At 42.5% G+C, this 22,065-nt stretch overlaps 1 protein-coding gene across 2 annotated transcripts; it reads right to left on the bottom strand.

Annotated features, from left to right (window-relative positions):
* Positions 1–636: 636 nt before the first annotated feature.
* Positions 637–21,092, bottom strand: LOC115206206 (alpha-2-macroglobulin-like). Of its 2 annotated transcripts, none has more exons than XM_029772908.1 (36): positions 20,851–21,092; positions 18,525–18,708; positions 17,872–18,028; positions 17,690–17,742; positions 17,404–17,424; positions 17,066–17,234; positions 16,904–16,988; positions 16,631–16,745; positions 16,417–16,525; positions 16,225–16,334; positions 15,872–16,039; positions 15,470–15,706; positions 15,155–15,218; positions 14,749–14,894; positions 13,726–13,875; positions 13,018–13,230; positions 12,690–12,783; positions 12,271–12,394; positions 11,815–12,040; positions 9,792–9,918; positions 9,112–9,233; positions 8,540–8,591; positions 8,327–8,410; positions 7,867–8,043; positions 7,355–7,436; positions 6,908–7,064; positions 6,253–6,327; positions 4,677–4,842; positions 4,406–4,602; positions 3,917–4,132; positions 3,587–3,705; positions 3,099–3,189; positions 2,805–2,873; positions 2,493–2,598; positions 1,318–1,363; positions 637–1,148 (listed from the first exon to the last, which is right to left on the bottom strand). In XM_029772908.1, the coding sequence occupies exons 1-36, from the start codon at positions 20,931–20,933 to the stop codon at positions 1,145–1,147; spliced, it is 4,398 nt and encodes a 1,465-aa protein (XP_029628768.1). In that variant the 5' UTR covers positions 20,934–21,092; the 3' UTR covers positions 637–1,144. The 2 variants fall into 2 exon arrangements, with proteins under 2 accessions (XP_029628768.1, XP_029628769.1); XM_029772909.1 differs by having other exon boundaries at positions 12,702–12,783.
* Positions 21,093–22,065: the final 973 nt, after the last annotated feature.

Genomic DNA, 22,065 nt, shown 5'->3' with positions numbered 1-22,065 from the left:
CATTTTGCGCAAAACTGAAAGTACGTACCACTGCATTTAATCATGGCAAGGCGACTGAATACAAACAGTGTAGTTATTCCCTCCGTAAGGCAATCTAACAAGCAAAGCGTCAGTATAGAGAAAGTGGAGTCGCAATGCAACGGCTCAAACACGAGACACGTGGCAGGGTCTACAGACAATCACGGATTACAAAAAGAAAACCAGCCTCCCCTCAATATCCTATGCACTGCTGTAGATTGAGCGGATTGGATAGGTAAACAGGTGGTAGTTCCATATTGCTCTCAGATACGCCAGGTCAAATTGTTGCCATATGCTATTGCTTACTTTCCAATTCTTTCAGATCAAGTGCAAAGGGATTCAGGGTGCATTTCAGCTTTAGAACGTCATGATCTGGTAGCTTGACATTGTAAAGGATTCAGACATGCTACATTATCACCATCTGAATAGCTTTAGAGAAGACTATGCTGTGTTTGAACATGTAAACCTGTTTAGGTTTGTGAAATTGAGTTGCATCTTTTTCTGGTTAACCTGCCTGAGGTACTGTAAACCATGTCACTCAAGTATCAGAAAATACCTTAATATATTTGCCCCACACTGAAATGGGTGTAACCAAATGTTCAGCATTGGCCAGAGGTAGTGTTAGAAAAAGGTTTTACTGTAAAATGTCATTTACTCATTCAACCAGTATTGTACAAAAAGCCATTTCAACAGAAGTCTAATGGTCAGAATACACTTCAGTTAACAGTATGCCACACTCAATATGCTCCCATCTGACACACCGTTATGTATAGATTATATCTATTAAAACAGATGTTACGGAGACTGGTTTTATTAACATTTAAATTTGCAGTAGAAACATTAATAACTTTTTGCATAACGAGCTCACAATCACTTTAATAGCAGGATTACAACAGAAGTCAAAGTAACAAAGAGTTACGATTTTACCTTAAGGCCCATCTATTAAATGACATTGTAAGTGAACACAACTTAAACAGATTACAAGTTGGTCAATGTGTAAGCACCAAATAAATGGAGGGGTTCTACGAGCTCTGCCTAAAAAATTAAATGGTACTTCCTAAAAAGGAAAGCAATTAGTTGAGCCCAGGTCCAGTCAGCGTGATTGGCTCTCACACGTCATTGACTGTCACCTGTGAAAATGACAAACATCAATAGAATATTCCCTGCTTTGCCTAGGATTTTACTCCCTCTGAAAACAGTAAACATACATGGTCATCTAAATTTGTCAGTGAAGCTCATTTCACAAACTGAAGTATGCGAAATGTAGGTTTGGTTATAGAAAGGCTGTTATGTACTTACTCACTCTCCGCACATGGGGAGCTGTATTCACTCACAGCTTCATCACCTGAGAACAGAAAAGAGGTCAGTTCCTTTCTAATGATAACTACTTCCCTGTCAATCTTTAAACTCCCACTGCAGGGGTGAACCAATGGGCCCATACTGGCGATGGCTTGTTTCCTTCTTCAAGGAACCAGAGCTTTGTACATAACCTTGACGGGTATGCCAGTGGCAAATATTTCAGAGAATGGGGTGGTTTGGAAACTGGTATTCCATTAGAGAAAGAAAAAATATATCATGTTTTCAGGACCCCGTCTTTCAAAGATTATTTGTAAAAATCCAAATACCCTCAGATATACATTGTAAAGGGTTTGAACATGCACCTGTGGAACGGTTGTTAATACACTTAAACAGTAGGCAATTCAGGTCACAGTTATGACAACTTAGGACACTAAAGAGGCCTTTCTACCAACTCTGAAAAACACCAAGAGAAAGATGCCCAGGGTCCCTGCTCATCTGCGTGAACGTGCCTTAGGCATGCTGCAAGGAGGCATGACTGCAGATGTGGCCAAGGCAATAAATTGCAATGTCTGTACTGTGAGACGCAGCGGCCAGCTGATAGTCCTCGCAGTGGCAGACCACGTGTAACACCTGTACAGGATGGCGGCACCAACTGCCCAAGTTACACCAGGAACGCACAACCCCTCCCATTAGTGCTCAGACTGTCCTCAATAGGCTGGACTGAGGTCTTGTAGGCCTGTTGTAAGGCAGGTCCTCACCGGCAACAACGTCGCCTACGGGCGAAAACCAGCGCAATTAAGTCCTACACAACCAGGTGAGGGGAGGTCCTTACTAATCAGTGACCTTAATTCAAGCAACCAAAAACTCGCACTCGGCCCTCGAATGAGTTTGACACAAGGTCTAATATGTAGTTGTGAGTGTTATTCTTTTTCTATTTGAGAAAAGTACCAGTTTTTCCATAAACCCTTGGGGAGCACAATGTTTCTGCGCATGAAGTCACGTTTAAGGCTGCAGAATTATAGGAAACTTAAATACCCTGGTATTCCATAAATCCTGGTTGGAGGATTCTGGATATCCTGCTTATCCTCCAGTTGGGATTTTGGGAAAAGCACAGAATTTATTGAAAGTTCTTGGCAACCCTACACATTTCACTGTGTGTTAGATGGAATTCTTACTTGTCTGGTAGTAGTCATACACTTTCACCACAGCTGGTTTCAGATTCCTCACAGGCACATCCTCCTCTATGGCCAGGCTGTACGTCTTCGTTTCCTTCTGCTTGAGCTGGAAGAAAAGGAATAATACAGTTGACATTGCAGTTCAATGTTATAGATTCACATAGTGTTACTGTATAAAACAGCCACTACAGTCTTACTTTGATGTTACCGTTCAAGTTAAATCCAGTGTGTAGATGCAAATGAGACCACATCCAACTAGGTTCTGTAACTGATAAAGACAGCCCCGTTTAGATGCAACATTCATGTTCCTACCCCATCTAGGTAGATGACGACATGTCCTTCCTCCAGGTCAACTCGTTTGACAGTGGGGTCATTTTTCAACTGGAAAAACAGAACACAGGATAAGATAGTGTCATAGACAGTACAACTGATACGTTCAAAGGACAACTACTGGCATTGACAAAACGATAATACTTACCATTAGAACAGATGCCATTATCATTTTATACATTAATCCTCAAGGGGATTATACTTAGTGTCAGGAGTGTTCCCCAAACTGGTAAAACTCCTGGCCCTGATTAAACTGAGGTTCTCTTATTGACTCACAGGCCTGAGGGAGGACTTGTCCAGGACAAAGCCGGAGAGAAGCTTGACATTGATGATCACCATGTTGGTCTCCTCTCGCCGACCATTGTACCTGTCAGTCACAGTCAGATGAAGGAGGATATTATCTTAAAAAGGTGCAACTACGCAGAAGTCGCTCCGCCATTTCCTGATTGCTAAAATTCTACTAGTTAGCTTAATTTAAGTTTGTGACAAAACAAGAAACTCATCAAAACCGCTTGGAAATCTTTTATTTTCTGCTGTTCAAAACCGAAAGTAAAAGCTGCAAAAACTATACTTAATGGGAAGCATAAAAATAGATCTAACACTTGCTGTCAATGAGGATGACAGATCTATAACTCATATTTCTATGTGAATTTGGTCAGGTCGCCCAAAAAGTTATAGTGCAGCTTTAAAGATGCATCTACACACTGGTGGTTCAGTCATTGTTTTCAGCTGCTATTTCAAGGGTAAAAGGAATACCACTGTACCTGACATCCACAGACACTATCAGAGATTTCTTGGTGCCGTTACATTTCCCAAGCGTCTGTGTTGAGATGTTGAAAGCAGAGAAGTCAGGAGGAGGGGGAATATTGTAGTGCATGGCGATCTGAAAAGACAGACGATACTATTGAGATGCATGAAATCAAACCACACACATTTCAATGTACAGTAGCACACATGCATTACGATTAATGCTGAAATTCTAGGGTTGAAACGTTCGTTTTTTTGCAACAGTGTGCTCTACTGAACATCAAACCAGATACTCAGTACATGCAGTACTGAGAGGCAGCAAAGGGAAAAAACAACTGGAGCCTGACCTGCACAAAGACGCAGCTCTTGCCCTGTGCCTTGATGTTATAGTCCCCAGGAACCTCCCCCAGCTGCTTCTCCTGATAGAGCAGCCTGTTGTTCTGATTCACAGTAAACTCCATCTTCAGGCCTCCGGCCGAGCTCACACTGACTGTACTGGCGCCCTCTGGACTGAAGGTGGCAGCACCGTACTTGGCCAGGGCCTGCAGTGCTACCACTGTGTCCTGGTGACGGGGGAAGAGAGAAGTACTGTTGCTAAAACAAATCCTGATCCACTATAGCTTGGGTATGATGGAGAGAATCAATAAAATGAAGCACAACAAGTCAAGGAAATCCATGTGTTATGAAATGATTGTAAGGCTTTAGTACAATGTCCAATTTACTACATTTCATATAACAAATAAGGATTTGGTGTGATCCATGTACTAACAGTAGGAGCGATTGGCAGATGAGTTGCTAGAGTGAATGAATGTATGTCTACCAGACCAATAAAGTACCTGTGTTGAGGCAAAGCCTCCGTAGGGGTTCTGCTGCTGGGCTAGCCAGCGGACGATGCCAGTGGAGTAGTCCAGCCCAAAGCCTGGCATGGTGGGACCGGAAAGCAGCGCCAGCAGCACATAGGATGTCATCTCCACCTCCAGAGAGTCCGTCTTCGACCCAGAAGACTCTGCTCTCTCCCAGTGACGATTGCCACCTGTGGTAATTGTCAGTTTCCCAGCAGTCAGACAGAACGGTAGAGAGACATTTTCACTAAGAGACAAGACATACCTGAGGTAGCAGCTATCTTGTCCAGGTGGGTGATGAGCTTGGCCCTCATGTCCTGGTTTTGGGCCAGGGTGAAGGTGTAGGACAGCAGGGCCATGGTGTAGGTGTTGTCCAGCTGGTCAGACACTGCTGCCTTCAGACACACCAGACTCTTCTCCACCATGGGGTCCTGACACACCCACATACAAGAGCATTGTGTTTATTATGCACCAAACAGAGGAACACTGAAACTGGGAGGGATTATCTGGACCAATAAGAAACATGCACATTTTCAGTTGCAAAATGTTCATGGGTTTTCCATTGCGCTCCCTAATGAATACAACCCAGACCTTTAATACGAGTACCGAATAACGTTAGCAATATAAATAAATTAACTAGTGTATATACTGTGTACAGTGAGAGATTGAGAAGAGTTGGACAAACACATGCATATAAAAATAATGCATTTTCTCCCATTCCTCTCAACCTCTGTCAGGTTGGATGGGGAGTGATGCTGCACAGCTATTTTCAGGTCTCTCCAGAGGCAAAACAGTCTCAGGTCCTGAGCAGGTTCTCATCAAGGATCGCTGTACTTTGCTCCGTTCATCTTTGCCTTGATCCTGACTAGTCTCCCAGTCCCTGCTACTGAAAAACACCCCCATAGCATGCTGCCACCACCATGCTTTACTGTAGGGATGTTGCCAGGTTCCCTCCAGATGTGGCCATTGACATTCAGGCAAAAGAGTTCAAGCTTGGTTTCATCACACCAGAGAATCTTGTTTCTCATGGTCTGAGAGTCTTTAGGTGCCTTTTGGCAAACCCTAAGTGGGCTGTCATGTGCCTTTTACTGAGTGGCTTCCGTCTGGCACTCTACCATAAAGACCTGATTGGTGGAGTGCTGCAGAGATGGTTGTCCTTCTGGAAGGTTCTCCCATCACCACAGGAACTACAGAACTGACCGTAGGGTTCTTGGCTTTTGCTCTGGCATGCACTGTCAACTGTGGGACCATATATATATATATATATATATATATATATACACACACACACACACACACACACACACACACACAGGTGTGCGCCTTTCCAAATCAAGTCCAATCAAGTGGACTCCAATTAAGTTGTATAAACACCTCAAGGATGATCAATGGAAACAGGATGCACCTGAGCTCAATTTCAAGTCTCATTGCAGAAGATCTGAATACTTACATAAGGAATCTGTTTTTTATTCAATACATTTGCAAACATTCCTAAAAACCTGTTTTCGCTTTGTCATTATGGTGTGTAGATCACTGAGGATTTTTAACATTTTATTAATCCATTTTAGAATAAGGCTGTAACATAACAAAATGTTGAAAATGTCAAGGGGTCTGAATAGTTTCCCAGAAGGAACTGTATATTGGGATGCTGTTTATTAGAATACATGGCAAGTGAGGCGTTCTGTGGGTGACATCGTCTTATTTAGAATTGTGTTGTAGTTCGACGGCTAAGCAGAAATATCCACTAGGGACGTTCACGTTTTGATAAAATCACCAAATGTGACCTTGTTTATCAATAACATTTTAAAAATACTTGGATATGGAAAGAGGTGATAACTCACAGAAGTGTTGCCATCCAGCTCCAGCAGTGCAGCGGTGATGTAGGCAGTGAGCGACACTTCATCCCCGACCCCTCCCTATGACAACAAAGGATGCCAGTAAACGTCATCCAACATCATACAGTACTCCAAGGTGTTACAGAGTTTCAAAGTCACACTGATATCAGGTAAAAACATTGCAGTGTTTAAAACAACATTCACATGATAATGGTGCACAAAGATAAAGAACTGGGGGGAAATAACTAAGAGTACTGTTTAGGAGATGCATAAAAGCTGTCGGGACTAGTCAGACTGAGGTCCCTTTAGGGAGGTGGTGTGTAATCAGGACTGGCAAAAACATGCTTGGGATTCTTGTTGTGCTCAGTATGTGCTCCGTCGGGGCACACGTGGGGTCCTAAGGTCCTCCTAACAGTACATTTTCCTACAAGTCAGTGCAATATGAGGTATGTAAAGTACTCATACTTGATGTTAGACTAAGTCTTTTGTTTGTTAGTCATCTAGGATTTTATGCAGACTCCACCATTGCACTCCAAATAGAACGGGAAACTTGCACCAGAACCTCCTGCTGAATCTCTGCCCTTAACGTTACCTTTGCACATTTGGTGGCAGCAGTAGGATACTCATCCTCTTATTACCCACTGAGCTCTGACTCCTTTACCTTCATGCCGTTATGGAAGAGTTTCCCCACTGACGCGATGCAGCCATCCGTCTGCTGGTGACTGGCCAACCAGGCCTTGGCCTGGGCAATGTGGGCGGGGTCCACAAAGATGTAGGGCTTGGCCCCTCCAAAGGACTTCATCACAAAGGAGGTGAGCCTGAGAGGACACAGGTCAGATGTCACTGGAGTTACAGACTAGATGTGGTGAGCCTTGCCTAAACTACAGATCATAGACTCTAGATAACAGTAGCCATACTGTATGTGCTGAAGCCAACTATATTTGCCATAGCACATACTAGTATGGATTTGAGACCGTCACATTCCTACCTCGATTACATGCTGCGACCCCCTATAATCTAATGTGATTTTCATGACTTAAAAAAAAGGTAAATTGAGGAATAATCTAAGAGAAGGTATTATGACTGTGTGGACTTCAATTGAACGGACCACGTGTTTCCAGAATCATCGCTCTTCCCAAAGGCACTGTAGGAGCCATCGTCATGCTTGTAGTTGAGCTCCCTCTGGTAGCCTGCAACACAAATGGCCAAATGAAGAAAGACTCTCCTTCTAGGGACTTGTACTGTATGTGGAAGGTGACGTTAACTGGTTCAGTGCCAAATATATACACAACAGGTTGTTGCTAGTCAGAGGAGAGATGCACACAGGATCAGACAGCACAAACTGTCAGACAGTGTTGATCTTTGCAGAGTCCTGTTCAATCACAGCTCATTATTTAAAAAGTACAAGGCTTACTGCAAATTCTCTTGTCATATCCCATTCTATGCATTAAGTTAAGCAATAGTCTTCAGAATAGATAGCGGTCGATTTCACCAGGGTTATGTCCAGTAGGGAGACTAACCTTTTTATTGAGTAAAACGGGGAGTGCAGGCTGTAACTGAACATGTCTGATAATAATTGCAACATGTTGTGCCTTAATGAACTGGACCCAGCTCACTCACCACTGTCTAGGAAGCCTGTGGCCCTGGTCTGGATCTCCATGGTGAGCTGCCTGGTGCTTTGCAGGTAGTTGAGGATGTAGATATTGGGAGCAAACAGCACCATGTTCTGCTCTCCACAGCCATAAGGCATCTGCAACAGGCTGTCCAGGTTCTTCATGGCCCGACCCATCAGGTCGCCTGGTGAACGAGACCAACCATTGAGACAATCGCAGTGGATATTCGACCAGCAGAGCCCCGTTTCTTACCTTAACCCTAAAAATAACCAATGCTTATCCTGATCTTCACCCATAACCTTAAGGCAATCATAGATCTGCAGGTGGAATATCCACATATAGAGGGATGAAAAATTCTTGCCTACATTTCATCTGCACCAAAATGGAAAACATATCCTGAAAATGTTATAAGACTTTTAAAAAAATGAGTAGGTGTGAACTCAGCAAAACAGATGGATAATTCTCACCCAGTACTGAGAGGGAGGCCTTGGCAGAGCCCTCCACAAACACCTCAGGCAGCTTCAGAGAGATGTCCTTCTCCACCGGGCCCTCTGGTGACGCGAGACAGAAACCAGAGAGTGACTTGATAACCAATTAAAAAGTATCTGTCATCTAAACCAAAACAAATGCACTTCAACTTAATTATGAGAAAGTATGACTGATAGACGTCAGTAGATTACCTGCAGGGCAGAGCAGAGCATTGTGGCTGACCGTCTCCTGGGTTCCCTCGGCCTGAGAGGGAAAGTGTAACAGCACCAACATACATTTTTAAAAACAGTAATGACGACAACTCAAGTTAATTCTACCATAGAATTTATATGGTAACCACTTAAAGGTACATTTCACTCCAAAATCAAACATTTAAAACCTGAAACGTAGACCAATGTTAAGATAAGTCTACATCCCAGACCATCTGTTGTGTAGGTCCAGCTATACAGCTAAATCTAAAATGAATATAAAAGATATGCACCAAGTAATTCCCAGATGTAATTCTTTATTAAAAATATATATACACACACACACACACACACACACTTACTTTCAATTTATTAGGCATGGGCTGGAGTCTAACTGCATTTGGGCTTGAAACACCAAACCATGTTGGTCTCCTCTCATCAAAATATGCAACATACAATAGCAGGGGATATAGATTCTACTGTATTCACCCTTGACCTAGTGTTACTGAAAACCCAGCTCTCTAATTAAATGTGGGAGAAAAACAGTGGACTTGCTATACAGGACAGACACTCACCTCTACCAGCAGTGTTTGCACAACGGTGTCAATGCGTCCTTTCTCTGGCACCGTGGCCACCTCGTTGCCGCAGAACTTCTTAGTTGTCAACGCCTCGGCGCTCACTTTCACGCGCACCTCCCCTATAGTTCAGTCCAGGGAAACATTAACATTCTAGTCTATACCAGTCACCCATCAACCTGCCCTTCCATCAGCTTGCTTCCTTTTACCCACTCCACCTCCAGCCTCTGTCACTCATGTACCCTGGCTCAACTGTTCCCTCCTTTGTGCCATCCCTCGTTTCCTCTCTCCTCCTTGGTCCCTCCCTCCATTTCTCTGATAGGGGTTATCAGTGGCTGAGGTAGATCTTTGAGCATGTCATATATATTCGAGGAATTTGTGTATCAGATAAATCATTTCATTTACGGAAATGTCAGTCTAATGAGAGCTGTGTGAAGTCAACAAACCTGTCTTAATACACTACAGGAGCATCACTGCTTCCAAATCACTCCCTACCCTTCACTATTTGCATATTTGAAAGGTGTGGATGGGTATAAGCAGTGTAGTGGAGCTTCTACCATATTTCTAACACCTTACAGATCTGCAAGCAGCAAAGGGTTAGGGGGCAAGGGCCTAGGGAGTAAATGTGGAGTCTACCGCAAGAGCCTTGTGAGAGATTGACAGAGTACTGCATGGCTCACCTAAAGCAGTTGGGGTGAGGATCCACTTGAAGGTCCTGCTCTCTTCAGCACACAGACACAGGGTGTACTGGCAGCCGTCACATGGCCTGGCTGTGAACTGGTTCGACTCAGCTAGAGTCACCTTCACCTAGGAGAAACACATGGGTCAATTGCAACTCTTTACTAGATTTCTCAAAAACGTCAGAGCGTCTAGATTGTTCCCCAAAGATTAGCAAAAATAAAAGCCATGGGTTTCTTTCTATTTTCTACAATAGTGACAACTATGAAATAACGTGTTAAAATATATTTAGATTCTTCAAAGTAACCACCCTTTGCCTTGATGACAGCTTTGCACACTCTTGGCATTCGCTCAACCAGCTTCATGAGTAATGCTTTTCCAACAGTCTTGAAGGGTTCCCACATATGCTGAGCACTAGTTGGCTGCTTTTCCTTCACTCTGCGGTCCAACTCATTCCAAACCATCTCAATTGGGTTGAGGTCAGGTCATCTGACGCAGCACCATCACTCTCCTTCTTGGTCAAATAGCCCTTACACAGCCTGGAGGTGTGTTGAGTCATTGTCCGGTTGAAAAACAAATCATCCTCCCACTAAGTGCAAACCAGATGGGATGGCGTATTGCTGCAGAATGCTGTGGTAGCCATGCTGGTTAAGTGTGCCTTCAATTCTAAATAAATCAGTGTCACCAGCAAAGCACCCCCACACTTCACGGTAGGAACCACACATGCGGAGATCCGTTCACCTACTCTGCGTCTCACAAAGACACGGCGGTTGGAACCAAACATCTCAAATTTCGACTCAGACCAAAGGATAGATTCACTGGTCTAATGCACATTGCTTGTTTTTCTTGGCCAAGTCTCTTCTTATTGGTGTCCTTTAGTAGTGGTTTCTTTGCAGCAATTCAACCATGAAGGCCTGATTCACGCAGTCTCCTCTGAACAGGTGATGTGTCTTACTTGAACTCTGAAGCTTTATTTGGCCTGCAATTCCTGAGGCTGATAACTAATACATCTTCTGCAGCAGAGGTAAGTCTGGGTCTTCCTTTCCTGTGGCGGTCCTCATGAGAGCCAGTTATCATAGTGCTTGATGGTTTTTGCAACTGCACACGGAAGAAACTTTCCAATGTCCTTGTTTTTGAAAGAGCGCATTTTGTCCATTAAAATATCAAATTGATCAGCAATACAGTATAGACATTGTTAATGTCTAGCTGGAAACGGCTGATTTTTTACAGAATATCTACGTAAGCCCATTATCAGCAACCATCACTCCTGTGTTCCAATAGCACGTTGTGTTACCTAATCCAAGTTTCACTTTAAAAGGCTAATTGATCATTAGAAAACCCTTTTGCAATTATGTTAGCACAGCTGATAACTGTTGTGCTGATAAAACTGGCAATAAATCTGGCCTTCTTTAGAATCAGCATTTGTGGGTTTGATTACAGGCAGAAACAAAGAACTTCGTTCTGAAACTCGTCAGTCTATTCAATGCGAGAAATTGCCAAGAAACTGAAGATCTCATACAAACAAACGCAGTGTACTACTCCCTTCACAGAACAGCGCAAACTAGCTCTAACCAGAATAGAAAGGAGTGGGAGGCCCCGGTGCACAACTAAGCAAGAGTACAAGTACATTAGTGTGTCGAGTTTGAGAAATAGACACCTCACAAGTCCTCAACTGGCAGCTTAATTAAATAGAATCCGCAAAACACCAGTCTTAACGTCAACAGTGAAGAGGTGACTCCGGGATGCTGGCCTTCTAGGCAGAGGTGCAAAGAAAAAGCCATATCTCAGACTGGCCAATAAAAATAACAGATTAAGATGGGCAAAAGAACAGACACTGGACAGAGGAACTCTGCCTAGAAGGCCAGCATCCCGGAGTCAATGCTGTTAAATTATCTGCCCCCCCCCCCCGACCATTTGCTCCAACACAAATTGGCCTGCAGCTGAATCGCGTTGCCTACCCCTGGTCTACCCAAATGAAGTGGGACTGGAGAGGTAAAGAAAGAGACAACACTGGGGGGGACTTACCATGATACACTTGGAGAGGTAGTTGAACACTGTGGCCTTGAGTGTGAACACCTCCCCCCGGATGACAGAGTAGGGCAGCGTCAGGCTCACAAAGAAGGGTTGGAAGGCAGTGAGGCCAGTGTTGGGAGCCAGGCCAAAACCCACTGGGGAAGTACAGAACGCCCCTGCAGCCCACTCAGTGATGGTGTCTGGGACAGTCTTCTCAACATTCACTTTTCCTGTATGTCTGGTAGTGGTGAAAAGGGTGCAATAAAAACGAAATACATTAAAGCACATGATTTATGGTCAATTCAATAGCGGACTAGGTGATTTATTATTATTTTTTTAAATCGACCCCTAGGACAAAGACATGCCTGTGGTTTCAGTATTGCCATATTAGTAGGCATTGTCAGCCCAGAACCCCATGGAAAGGGATGCGTGGTGGACTACAAATATGGCGTCTGTCACAATGCTTACCCCACAGGAACCAGGTCCCAGATCCAGGTCTCAGGGAAGTACGTGCGGACGGTCTCTTTAGGCTTGTCAGAGGCTCCAGGGGTTGGTGCGCTCTCCTCTTTAGGCATCATGTTCATGGGACGAACTGTAAATAGAAACAAATCCTTCATTAGCATATCAAATCAAAGTTTATTGGTCACATACAGATTTGCAGGCGTTATGGCAGGTGCAGCGAAATGCTGGCGTTACTAGCTCCAACAATACAAATAAAGGATTAAGAACAAACAATCCAAGTAGATATTAGAGTGGGAATATAAATGGTGTGTATAGACAGAATATAATTTGGAAAATAAAAAAATATTAAGATGAGCCATGTTGAGAACACAGTATGATCATTCACAGTGAGTAAACAGTATATGGTGACCATTCAATGACTATACCTTCCATCATACCATTTTGTTTCATTGGAAAGTATGTGTTACAGTTGTAAGGTTTTTTCACGTCAGAGTTGGTCAGGATCTTGATTCCAACTTCCTAAAATGAAAAGTACAAGCAATAGAACAGTGTCAGCGTGTAAAGGTCATATCATACCTGGATTTCAGTTTGGGGTATTGGTTGAATCAATTTAAAACGCATCTTTTTACTGATTTCTGAAAACTCACTTCAGAGACAGCATTCTGTTTTAATTAATTCAGTGTCTACTTTACAAAGATTCTTACATATACATTTTCCATATTCCAAACAGACAAACTTATTTGAGTCTCATACTTTAAAGATGCTGTAGACATCGTTTTTGTCGTTGCTGGGGCCAAACCAGAATGAGCGTTTCCCCCAATCAGGTACTACCAACTCCTCGACCGGTTTTGGTTCGGGTGGAAGGATCATCTCTTCAAATCTTGGAGGATATCGAAGGCATGGGTAGGGGTCTTCTACTCTGTATGAATATCCAGACAACTTCTGAACAGGCAGCTGACTGAAGACCTGCGGAGAAGTAATATACACCTCTAGTAATACTGACTTTAAAAGCCGCAGCATCTTGACAGTCAGAGCGTGGTCAGAGGTTATAGGGTCAGTGCATTGGATAACACATAGGTTAAATGCATATAGACAATACTTGATCTGCACTCGAGTTAGTGGCACAACAGAACCAACAAAATAGTCCCACAAGTAAAAACTTCTAAACTTTAAGTATCAGACAGCGGTTAATATATGGTTAGAGGAAGCTGAAAGTGAGCCAAATCCCATCTTGAAAAACACAGGTGCACAAAAATAATGCCAAAGGAGATGTGTGATCATGGTTAGGCTTCAGCTTAGTGTGGTGAGTCAATGGTTAGTAAGTGAATGTGATGGGCTGTGTCCTGTCCCAAATGGCACCCTATGTAGTGCACTATTTTTGATCAGACCCCAATGAGGCCCTGGTTAAAAGTAGTGCACTACATAGGGAGCCATTTGGGACGCGGGCCATGGAGAACGTACAGAGTCCAGGCTGAGCTCCTGTTCAGGCTGCAGCAGCAGCACACTCTGGTCGATGGCCCTGAGAGAACACAGAGACCCTGGGTGGGCCTGGAGGCTCAGAGAGGTCTTCTCCCCTGGCAACTCCTGGAGGGACGAGAACTTCAGGGACACCTGGAGAGGAGAAAAGCGGGAGACATCACAGCTATGTTTAAATATATCTATACTAGCATACATGTCCAACGCATTGGTTCATTTCAAGTACAGAGCGCACAATATAATAATGCTAGTACTGTGTAGAGCAGGGGTCTCCAACAGGTCGACCACAAGCTACCAGTAGGTCGCAGCCCACCTAGGAGTAGCTCGCCAAACAATTCTGAAAGTACATGCAATTCTCACGTGTTCCACAGCAAACACCGTAAGCTCTCAGCTACTATGAAAGCAACGCAACATTGACATCCCAGCCCCGGTTAGCCACTATTGGCATAAAAAGCCAAACCTAACAATGTCTGCCAATTCATACCATGAATATTACCCCAGTCGGTCTGTGCGGTGTGCATGTTTGCCTATCACTCAGTGTGTAACCAGTTGATGTGATAACCAGCTTGTGGGTTGGCAGAAATATTTCCCCCCCCAAAAACTCAATTGTTGACTGCAAAGTAGGCTTACCTGGCAGAAGCATATCATGAGTAAGTGTATCTGTGGGGCTTGCGCCACAAAAGCCTCAGCTTAGATATTCAACACACTTTTTATGCTGAGGTCTACTAACAGCTGTCATTATGGAGCAGCCCAAACTGAGCCATTGCTCTGAGGGTGACCACAACCACTGACTCATCAACACCACCACTGAGCACGCAACAACTGACCGCTGACCACATCTAGACAGAAACACACCCAACGGATTTATGATGATCCAAAAGGTGCAGTTGAAGGATTTCATATCATAGTCTGATGCAAAGTCATTTTGGAAATTGATCGTAGTGCATGTAGCCCCGATATTACATTTTGACATATCACATAGCTGGCGAAAGACACCTAGTTGCCTACCTTGTTTTTTAGGCAGAGTTGAATGGGGAAGTCTTGGCTATCTGCTACTGCCTCCCCATTAGGCAACACGGTGTACACCACCACCTGGGCAAAAGGGGTCAGCTCAGGCATCCGCTGCAGCGAGAGCATCAGCTCCCCTTGGTTAACTGAAATAAGAGATGGACATTAGCTCACCATAAGCCACCAATACGGACATAGTGTTCAGTGACTAGTCTATGAAATATACTCTGCAGTAACAGCTTGTTTTGAAGATGTAATCTGGATGATTGAATCCTGTCGTGACAGCTTTTTATCCCATGCCAGTTTAATGCCATTAGGCCTTTTCCCAGGAGGAATGTTCTCTAATCAAGTGGTGTTCCTAAAATTCCAGCTAGCATTCGGGAGAATCCAAGACCACTTTATTTACCTTTTCTTTCTTTAATGATCACAGGAAGACGGCCGTGCTGCTGAATGCTGCCTCTAGATATAACCTGGGACATAAGAGACAGCCAGGTGGCAGCGTCAACATTAATAACCAGAGAAAAGTTCCTGGCCAAAACCTGGAGATCTGCTAGCAAATATAGTACTGTGCATCACCCATGATGAAATATTCAACTGGAAGTCAAGTACTGTATGGTTTTCCCAAACCATTCTAAAAATATTTTCTTACAACACAATCAAATACCCCAAATCTTGTGGAATTGGACAAATTATTTTGAGTGAAACATCCCTTTAACCTTACCAGATAGAAAAAGTCCAGGGTCGTCTGTCCCCTTTTCAGCTCCACCCCGTGGATGATGTAGCGAGCAAGAACAATACCGTCCTTCTCACAGGAGAACTTCCCTTCGCCCTGCATTATCTTCACAAAGCTCTTGCTCTTGGAATAAAATTTCCACGCGAAATGGTAAGCAGATGTATATAGAGGACTACGCACACCCTGTTCGTACAGATAATCCTCCATAACCTTTTGATAACGAGCCTGGTTCAAGAAACACAAAAAATGTATGAAAAATAAGAAGTTGTAGTAACCTTGGAGAATACACCAGGAGAAATGAATGATCTCACTCAGAACAAACTGAATATTTACAGTAAACAATACCATTAAATATTTAATAGGGGAACCCATGAGCGAGTGACCACTGACCGACAGAGAGACAGAATCAGAAGTCCATAGAGAAGTGTCTAGAGAGAAAGAAGCAATGCCCTTGCCGTCTGTGGTGAGAGTCCAGTTCTCAGATTGGCCACCGTTTTGTAGGAAGAGATACACAGGCTCATTGGGAACGGGAGTAGAGTCTGGACCGGTCACCTTGATCTGAAAACACAGGAGAGGATGACTGCAGACATCCAATATACTAAATGTACACTCCCATTGCATACAAGATATGAAAAGCATGGTTTAGATGCTCCAAATGATATGTTAACATTCAGCACAACTTCATTCAAAGACATTTCTCTGCAGTGTTAAAAAAAACATTTGTTAACATAGTTTGTCCTCACCTTCCCCTCATACGCAATTCCTGGTTTATATGCTTGGGGCACATCCTCAAAACTGACCGTTATGATGACATTGGTGAAGCTTGCCTTGCCACTACCTTTAAGGATGACCCCTGGAGAGAACACAGGCAATGGTCAGAGGTTAACAGTTCAGCATGTAAACACCTCTACGTTCAAGATAAGGTTCTCTCCTACCAGTTCCATATTCCTCCATCTCAGTCTCCACTTCGAAGTCCCCAAAAGATTCCCGTAGACGGAACCGGGTCAAGTCGATCATTTGGGTTGCACAACCAGTTTTGTCAGTCTAGGGTGAATGAGTACAGTTGTAGGTCAGCTTAGCTCAGCTACAAAAACCTCAACAGTGAGTGTTCTTCGTCAAAGAATTTGGCATAACAATAAAAACACTTACTTTGATAACATACACCTCGCAGATATTACTAGAATCATATAACCAGTGATATTGAACAGCAATTCTGCAAACCGTCGCAGTGACAGACCCCACCACTGGTTTTCCATAAGTGTATCTAGAAATAAAGTCACCAGAAGACAATTAACTGTTCCAAAATAGTAGAAACAGCTTTGAACATAAGCAAGTATCTATAAAGTACAGTCTATGCAATACACAAATGAAGGCTTAATTCTCTGTCCATACAGTTTCCCAGTTTACATCTTATGCACTTACTTGCCACAAACTCTCAGCGTTGCTCGTTTGTCCAGAATAGTGATTGTTTGGGGTAGATAGACTTTGACCTCATATTTGGGTAAAACTGTAAAAAATGCATATCAATATTATTTCCTCATTGTCTGTTGAACTACACCATGTAAAAACGGTAGATTTTCTCACCATATTCTTTGATGTCAAAGTTTTGGGAGGATTGCTCTCCCTTCTCATTCCATGCAGTGATGATGTAACTTCCTTGCGTTGCCTCTGCGGACATGGGGTGGGACAGGTCCAGAATTCCACTCACTGTTGACTGGTTCAACCACTGAGCAATGCGGTTGGAGTTCGGGTCCTGTATTCAGATTCATAATAGGTTGAAGGAAGGTATTTTGTTATAGAGACAGGCATTGTATAAATTCATGCCACAGAACATATTGGCAGGTAATATTTTTGAAGGGAGATCATGTCATTATTATATACAGCTTTGGTTTTTAGTTGCAATGGATTTGAATGAGTCTCACCTGAAGCTCCACTGTTAGATACTAGAAAAGAGAAACAAAATATTTGTGCATTTGGCCCAAAAAAACATTTTCAAACTTTATTATTTCCCAAAATTGTTTTTACAGTAGACCTCGTGTCAAAATTGTATTAAAATATTAATTTCACCACTTCCCAAAACAGTTTCTACAGTACAGGCATCTTTATCTACAGAGTTGCAGTACAGAGCAAATTAACTCTGACCACGTTTGCCAAGCCAGCTACACACAGTCTGTGTCTCACCCAGACAACACTGAAAGAGTAACTTACCATCTGATTGAATGACAAGAAACTGGCATCCAGCGAAACGATTCGGAACTTGACTGGAAAAGCGGTAGAAACATTTCCATCCTCCATTTCAGTAATGACCTTTCCTCAAGCTTATGGCCTCACAAATATACTTTAAAGTATGCATAAACATTCCAGTGTTCATCAAAGATGATGATATCTACCTGTCTGTCCAGGTTTGTAGACTGGTTTGTCTGTCTGGAAAATGGTGAGGAATCTTTTAGGCTTGATAAGGATCTTGGTCATTTTACTCATCTCGTCCTTCCTCCCCTTGATGCTGACATTGACAGTGGCCACACTGTCAGCCGTCACTGGGGGTACCTACAATATGAAGAACGGAAGCTTGTTAGACTTTCTATAATCCTCTAGCTCCTAACCAAAGTACAGCTCTCTGACTGAGTAGCTTGAGAACATAGGGCTTTTTGTTAAGTGGTAGATGGCAAAGTATGATTAATGTAACTGCTATTGCCTTTCATAGGTTGGATCATTTTCCATACAACACCCAGCCTGTAATCCAAGTTGAATTCCACAAAACATGATTGACTACTCAGAATAAAACAATGAAGTGTTGAATGAATGTGCATAGCTAGCTTGAGTCTACGGTAGAGAATGACCAGTACTAGTTTCCATAGTATTATAGAAGATCCTGATCTATAGCGCATCAAATCGTTGTGGAACTTTGCAGTTAGAAATGTCATACATAGAGCTGGCTTGATACTTTACATGTCAGAGAGGCATGTTGGTTCTACATGAAATATTTATATCAGAGCATTCCACAACGTTGTAGCATGCTGAACGCAGCCCAGTTGCAGCTGACCTGGAAGGAGATGCAGCGATAGAAGTCCTGTGTTACGTCTTCCTCCAGTAGAATGGTGCTGCTGCCACCCTCCAGCTCCAGCGACACCTTCAACGACAGAGGCTCTGTGGCTTGGTGGACCTGAGCACAAAGTTTCTCTGTGGTCCCTCCTACCAGCTCCGAGCTGACCGTCACCAGGTAAATCCTAAAAGGGGAATGAGTCAGCATGAATGCAGCTGTGGTAATAATACTTAATAAGTGGCAGTGTACTCAAACAGCTCTTTAGTTCCTTTGTAGTCTACTGACTTTTTAAAGTTGGGGACAAAGTGACCTTAATTGTCTCTGGCTATGTGCCCCACTCAGAGTCCAATTGATTGTGTTTTGGAGAGTGTAGGAATGGATACCAATGAGTTGTTTTGATGGACTGTCAACCATGTCTTGGGGATGATTAAACAGAGGGAAATCAGACCAATACAGTGCATTCGTATTCAGACCCCTTGACTTTGTCCACATTTCTTTACGTTGGACTTACTCTAAAATGGCTTAAATAAAATGTTTTCCCTCAATCTAATTGAATTTACCACAGGTAGTAGACTCCAATCAAGTTGTAGAAACAACTCAAGGATGATCAATGGAAACAGGATGCACTTGAGCTCAATTGCGAGTCATTTATTAATTTATTTAACTAGGCAAGTCAGTTAAGAACAAATTCTTATTTACAATGACGGCCTACCGGGGAACAGTTTAGTGGCCCAGCCAGAGCCCTGACTTGAACCCGATCGATGATCAGAGGAGAGACCTGAAAATAGCTGTGAAGAGATGCTCCCCATCCAACCTGAAAGAGCTTGAGAGGATCTGCAGAGAATGGGAGAAACTCCCCAAATACAGGTGTGCCAAGATTGTAGCGTCATACCCAAGAAGACACGAGGCTGTAATCACTGCCAAAGGTGCTTCAACAAAGTACTGAGTCTGAATACTTACAGTTGAAGTCAGAAGATGACATACACCTTAGACAAATACTTTTAAACTCAGTTTCACAATTCCTGACATTTAATCCTAGTAAAAAGTCCCTGTCTTAGGTCAGTTAAGATCACCACTATTTTAAGAGAATGTGAAATGTCAGAATAATAGTAGAGAGAGAAACAGTTATTTCAGCTTTTATTTCTTTCATCACATTCCCAGTGGATCACAAGTTGAAATCCACTCAATTAGTATTTGGTAGCACTGCCATCAAATTGTTTAACTTGGGCAAATGTTTTAGGTCGCCTTCCACAATAAGTTGGGTGAATTTTGGCCCATTCCTCCTGACAGAGGCTGGTGTAACTGAGTCAGGTTCGTAGGCCTCCTTGCTCGCACATGCTTTTCCCAGTTACGCTGACACATTTTCTATAGGATTGAGGTCAGAGCTTTGTGATGGCCACTCCAATACCTTGACTTTGTTGTCCTTAAGCCATTTTGCCACAACCTCCAATTGACTCAAATTATGTCAATTAGCCTATCAGAAGCATCTAAAGCCATGACATCATTTTCTGGAATTTTCCAACCTGTTTAAAGGCACAGTCAACTAAGTGTATGTAAACGTCTGACCCACTGGAATTGTGATATGGTGATTTAAAAGTGAAATAATGTCTGTAAACAATTGTTGGAAAAATGACTTGTGTCATGCACAAAGTAGATGTCCTAACCAACTTGCCAAAACTATAGTTTGTTAACAAGAAATATGTGGAGTGGTTGAAAAACCAAGTCAATGACTAAACTTCAACTGTATGTAACATGTGAGCGTTCTCTTTTTAATACATTTGCAAACATTAAAAATAAAATATATATTTTTTAAAAACAGGTTTTGCTGTGTCATTATGGGGGGTACTGTGTCTAGCTTGATATTTTTTTTATTAACTCAATTTTAGAATAAGGCTGTAACTTAACATTTGTTAAAAGTCAAGGGGTCTGAATACCAAAAATCTATAGTTCTATTTGCCAGCATGTCTCATAACAAATGAAAAGCCTCACATGCAGAGAGATAGAGATACTGCATGTATAACAGTGATGTCCTGTGGCCTTACCACTCTTTTGTATTATTATTCACAAATAGAGACAATTGCAAGCGTCTTTTCAGTTATCAGTGCAGTGAGCTTATAAAATATTGTATTATATTTAATATGATTATAACTAAAATAATTATATTGTTCAGGTGGGCTATTCTACACCTGCATAGCGTGCAGAATTCGGGGTATAATTAATTCCTACATTTGAAGTCTGTTGCATCCAGCCAGACATGTAAATACAAATAGCTGATTGTGTGTTTAATCTACTGCTTTCTACATCAAATGTGTTGTAGCGTACTTACGATTTGAAGGTGCGCGATGTCGCGGTTTGTATAATCACTGATGTGCTCAATACAAAGAAAAGTAAGTTGAGAGCCATGGCCATAGCTTCGGTACACAGCCGGTCTTCCTCCGCACTTGGAAATGCTCCCTTCTCTTCCTCGTCCAGGGAGATTGTCAGGAAAGTTGCACAAACGGTGCTATATATACCCAAATGCACCCTCCTGTGTCACTCCCTTCCAAATTGTTTGGAACACTGCAGCCACCTCCCGTTTCCTCCCAACTCCCGCTGAAGTCCTCAACTAGTCACAGCCCCCCGACCAATGGGATGGTCAGAATGATGATGAAATCACCTCAGGCTATTTTGGCGGGAACACCTGAGAGAAGAACCTATGTAGCCTGGCTAACCTGTCGACTTAGTCCACCTGTCAATTTAGCCATTATTCATGTGAAAAGCCACCATAGCCTACAGCTTTCTGCTTTGACTGAAAAATACAACATATTAGCTCACCCATAGCATAATTATTTCCCATTGTGTCAGCACTATGTTAATATCAACAGCCAAATATTGTCATCTAATCTAACAGTAAACCTAGTGGATTAATATACAACAAGAGTAATTTGAAACAATGGCAATTGTATGCTCCAATGCAGGGGGATTGTGCCTCTTGCTATTCTCAGTGGTGTAACGTACTTAAGTAATACTCTCAAGTATTTTTACTTAAATAGTTTTTTGGGGTATCTGTACTTTACTTTACTCTTGATATTTTTGACAACTTTTACTTCACAACATTCCTAAAGAAACGTATGTACTTTTACTCCATACATTTTCCCTGACACCCAAAAGTACAGATTACAGTTTGAATGCTTAGCAGGACAGGACAATTGTCGAATTCACACACTTATCAAGAGAAGATCCCTGTTCATCCCATACTGCCTCTGATATGGCGGACTCACTAAACACATGCTTCGTCTGTAAATGATGTACGTAAATTTAAAAAACAAGAAAATGATGCTGTCTGGTTTGCTTTATATAAGGAATTTGAAATCATTTATACTCGTACTTTTACTTTTGATACTTAAGTATATTTTAGCAATTACACTTACTTTTAATAGTTAAGTATATTTAAAACCAAATACTTTTAACCTTTTACTCCAGTAGTATTTTACTGAGTGACTTTCACTTTACTATTCATTTTCTATTAAGATATCTTTACTTTGACTCAAGTATGACAACT

The sequence above is a fragment of the Salmo trutta genome, chromosome 13 (genome assembly GCF_901001165.1).
Source record: "Salmo trutta chromosome 13, fSalTru1.1, whole genome shotgun sequence".
Lineage (NCBI taxonomy): Eukaryota > Metazoa > Chordata > Actinopteri > Salmoniformes > Salmonidae > Salmo > Salmo trutta.
Note: the sequence above shows the minus strand (reverse complement) of the source record. Positions and strands in the feature narration are given on the sequence as shown.

What these genes read in the sequence shown, in the direction of transcription:
- LOC115206206 (XM_029772908.1), bottom strand. Translation starts at nt 20,933, where the DNA reads ATGGCCATGGCTCTCAACTTACTTTTCTTTGTATTGAGCACATCAGTG. An exon ending in GCGAGGTGTATGTTATCAAA is followed by an intron (nt 16,526 to 16,630) that starts GTAAGTGTTTTT and finishes CATTCACCCTAG; the next exon opens with ACTGACAAAACTGGTTGTGC. An exon ending in TGCAAACACTGCTGGTAGAG is followed by an intron (nt 8,592 to 9,111) that starts GTGAGTGTCTGT and finishes TTTCCCTCTCAG; the next exon opens with GCCGAGGGAACCCAGGAGAC.